The following is a 4,111-nucleotide window of genomic DNA, read 5'->3' on the forward strand; positions in this document are numbered from 1 at the left end:
GCGCCTAAGGTCTAAGACCTCCAATCGATCCATGGCTCACGGTGTTCTAACAAGGCCATAACAAGAATGAGATCATATCTCGAATGCAAATCAAGGACGAGACAGCGTTCCATACTGTCAAAGTCCAGAAACTTTATACCTAAGTTCAATGGAACTTTGGAAACAGTGACACGAGTCCCAGTCACTAAACGAACAGTGATTGTATCACCTTCATACGCTCTAAGCGCCTCGACGTATTCTTGACTTCCTTCAAAAGAAACGCGTCGAGCATAATTGCAAGACGCTACTGAGTCAATTAAAATTGACCATGGCTTATCAAAGCCCTTCATAGTCGCTTGAGCGACTAACAAGCCAGGCTTGTACTCACACCACGTGCCATAACGCACCGAGCTAATTCGGGCCAGGCCCTCTTACTCTGACCTCCTTGAGGTTCAACAGAGCCTAGGTTTTCCCCAATAGGGCGCCCCGCACCTACTGGGTATCGACGTTTTCCCGCACCGTACCAGATCTCTGGTGTAGGTCGGAGTTGGAGTTCTTTCGAGCATTATGCGAATTTCGAAGAGGGCATGCAGGGCGTAAATGGTTTGTGCTTCCGCACACATAACATCTACGGATGGTCTTATGCTGTTCCACAGCTAAAAGAGCCTCTTCTCCTTCCTCACCGAGGCTTAAATCCAAAGGTTCCGCTCTATTAGACGAAACCCATGTGCTCGAAGAGCTTGTTCGGTAAACAAGCGTTCTAACGCGAGCAGACTTAAAGTCAACTCGGCGGGTAGCGCTATGGCAACTGCCTCTTCGAACGTAGCCGGATGAGATCGGAACAAATCCGTTCGGGCAACGCCCTCATTGAGACCCCCCATAAAGATGATCACTACAATTGCTTCTCGCACCGGGTCTTGAACCATAGATACAATGGGGAGTCTCAACTGGACAAAGTTCCTAGGGTTCTTTTACCCTGTCGAATCGCTAGGAGCCGTGCTAGCATGCGACAAGCCTGATCAGGCGGTGCAAACATGCTGGTCATTTGCTGTTTTAGCGAATCCCATGAGGGAAAAGCGTCGTTTATGGATGTGCTGCACGATAGTGCCCACTCCATGGCTCTACCTCCAAGTTTGGAAATGGATATCGCCACCTTTTGCCGTTCTATTAAGAACAAGGCGGAATCAATGGACATTTCCATCTGCTGAATCCAAAAAGGGAGACCCTAGCTAATAAAAAAAATTATTTTGGCCGCCAGATTTATATCTGGTGGCGACCACATTTGGTACCCATAATAAATGGGATTTAACTAACTAACTATTTTAAGATTAGATAAAAGGGTATTTTACCCATAAAGTAAATGTACCACAACAACGGTTCTCCAACGGATGTGTGCCACATTACAGCCAGCATGTATTTCTAGATACCTCGCGTAACGGATGACGCTAGGCGACATCCCTCCTAATGTGAATGCACCTACGTGCATCTCATACACAAGGGTGGGTCACAATGTGAACCACAGCCAAGTTATGGGTCTTGTTACTTTTTTAAGTAATTGACAATCCCGTTAAGAACACAAAGTGTACTTAACGGGGACTGTGTATCATTAGGGCAATTTTAGCCAGTTGCAGCGCATTGCGGGGCAATCTGCATAGATGCCGACTTTAATAAGCGAAAGCTTCAAATTAAATCAATGGCTTTGGATAAATTGCATCAGAAGAAAGCATGATCATTGCACTACAGAACTAGAGATGGAGGCCTTCCGAGGAAATTCGGTAGTACGAGAATGCAATCTCTTGTCGTTGGTAAGAGTCTTACGCCACGCTTAACGAGGACTGTGCAACAAAACAAAGAGTATTCGACGTCGACAAGGAATGTTACACTCAATAAGGAGCACGGTTGATGACAAAGATATTGCAAGAGGATAAAGCAAAAGAAAATGGAATTGAAAATTAATCATCAAAGCCAAATCTAAAACTCGACTTAGATTGCATATCGACTTACTTGTCGACATCATGAAACCATTTGTAAAGATTTACGTGAGAATTTAGTATAGCCCTTCCAGGATCGTTCACGTCAGTCTCTTCCAACACTTTCTTAGCATTTTGATAGCCTCCACGATTATATATCTCCTTCCTCACTACCCTTTCAAGAGCAAGTCGCTGCTTCACATTCGAAAGGATGTTTGAATTTTTTTTTAGCTCTTTGAGAGGAGCCTTGATTCTGGTACGTTGATTATAATTGGTAATGAAAGGAATATTGATGGCACGTTCGTCGTTGTCGTCCGGCTCCGCGCTGGTTCTGAGTAGCCGCTGCGAAGTTACTATCTCACTGTCGGTGGTCAGTAGCGTAACGAGATCTGCTTCCGAGGCTTTAGCGTGCACCCCATTACGAGTGCATGCAACAAGGGCGGCTACAAACATGGCGCGGATAAGATTCATGACGTCGGTCGTGTCAGCTTCAGGAGTCGCACGGGTAGAAGGAAAGTAACACAATGAAATTCGATGTTCGTTGAGAAGTCTATTGCTGGAATTAATGCAAAAAAACAACTGAGTGCATCGAGGATGTGTGATCAAAGCACGGATGGGGTATATGAATGGCACTTGTTTGCAATTAGTGCACAACTCCGTGATCGATCATTCGGACAAAGTAAACAAGGGCCAAAGTCTGGATATTGGGAGAGACATGCAACGAATTGTAGGCCATAAAAGACAATTCATTTGTGGTTTCGTGTCCTGGTTCGAAATAGGCCATTCCCGATGATAGCCTTCACTTCTGTACGTAATGCTCTGTCGATAAGTCACCTTCTTGTATGATAAAGCAACGTTTGCGACGTTTATTGGTAACAACACAAAGAGTCGGTGTCATCGTGGCAATATTTGCTTGTTGTGAACACCATTATGTACAGCATGACGATAAACGAACAGATTAGGAGATTGTTGGCATTGTGTATAAAACGCAAACTTCTGTAATTTGCGTGTTGCATTGAGAACCATGACGTTTTTTTGAATAGTGCGCTCAGACGCGTTGCAAAAGACTCGGAGCAAGTGCGTACCCCCTCGAGCTAGTGTAGAGGAAACACCAGTAAATCGTATCTCGCAATCTCCTCGTGCCTATGTTATAGTTTGAACCTGACAAGGTTCTATACTCTACACGGGATCTCAATGATCTGGCACGGCTAATTTTAGAAACTAGGACGCTTTGACCAACGCTAACGTGGTCTAGAAGAGTTAGGACACCATGACATGTTCAAAGATGTCACGACGTTGCTCCCCAAGGGAGTCTTCTTGATGACAGATGCTGCGGGGATTTGCTTTTTACACACTGGCAAGAAACTTATGAAATTCGTGCGATATTGGGGTACACTTGCATAATTTAAGCTAGTAGCTGAGCATATTGGCCCCTCATGAGATCAATGGTCGCGTGACTCAACACAGTAGGGAGCAGCGTAAAGTACCGTTCATCCAGCAAATGCTGCGTGGAGGTGGTAAAGTGCGTCAGCATAGTCTTCATGAACTGCGCTGCCAGGTGTCTCGGAAGCGGCCCACGTGTACGCATCTAGCCGACGGTAATTGTGTTATTCATGGACCGAAAACTACCATGTCGCCCGACATGGTAGTCCTCGTGGCGACTGTCAAAGCGGTCGTAGTGGTGTTTTCGCACTTGCTGCTCGGCTACGGTAACACGTCGGTGTAGAGCGAGCATTGGCTGGAACGTATTGCACAGACTTGGTCGAGATACGAAGCTCGAAATGCAGCACTTAGTGGATGTGTTCCTGCGCAAAAAAACAGTCGTCCGTAGCATGCACGAAAGATGCCGTCAGGACTAGGTTGCTAAGATGGCTCGCAGGAAATGAGCGTTTTTTTGTTAGAACTGAATAATTCAATCGGATTTAGCCAAATAGCAATTTTCTTATGGAAAAAGTATGTACCGGTTCTCCAACCGATGTGTGCCCCATTCGTACACATCAACCTCTTTGGTTGTCAAATTGGAACCCGTAGGTTTAACGCCGCATATGTTACCTATCATACTTGCGATTTTAGTGATGAACTATTTTAAATATTTTAAAAATAGTTAATTCCTTAATTTCCATTTATTATTAGTAACAAATGTGGTCGCTGCCAGATATAAA

The 4,111-nt window shown here is 45.0% G+C and overlaps 2 protein-coding genes across 2 annotated transcripts; one reads left to right on the forward strand and one right to left on the reverse strand.

Annotated features, from left to right (window-relative positions):
* Window positions 1-1,979: 1,979 nt before the first annotated feature.
* CCR75_008980 (uncharacterized protein) lies at window positions 1,980-2,420 on the reverse strand (the record flags this gene model as incomplete). Its single annotated transcript, XM_067967027.1, has 1 exon — window positions 1,980-2,420. The coding sequence occupies one exon, from the start codon at window positions 2,418-2,420 to the stop codon at window positions 1,980-1,982; it is 441 nt and encodes a 146-aa protein (XP_067821394.1).
* An 804-nt stretch (window positions 2,421-3,224) lies between these two features.
* CCR75_008979 (uncharacterized protein) lies at window positions 3,225-3,675 on the forward strand (the record flags this gene model as incomplete). The annotated part of the gene is made up of 2 exons (XM_067967026.1): window positions 3,225-3,326; window positions 3,367-3,675. 2 exons carry the CDS (start codon window positions 3,225-3,227, stop codon window positions 3,673-3,675), a joined length of 411 nt encoding a protein of 136 aa, XP_067821861.1.
* Between the last annotated feature and the right edge of the window lie 436 nt (window positions 3,676-4,111).

The sequence above is a fragment of the Bremia lactucae genome, linkage group LG11, assembly GCF_004359215.1.
Source record: "Bremia lactucae strain SF5 linkage group LG11, whole genome shotgun sequence".
NCBI classification, from domain to species: domain Eukaryota; phylum Oomycota; class Peronosporomycetes; order Peronosporales; family Peronosporaceae; genus Bremia; species Bremia lactucae.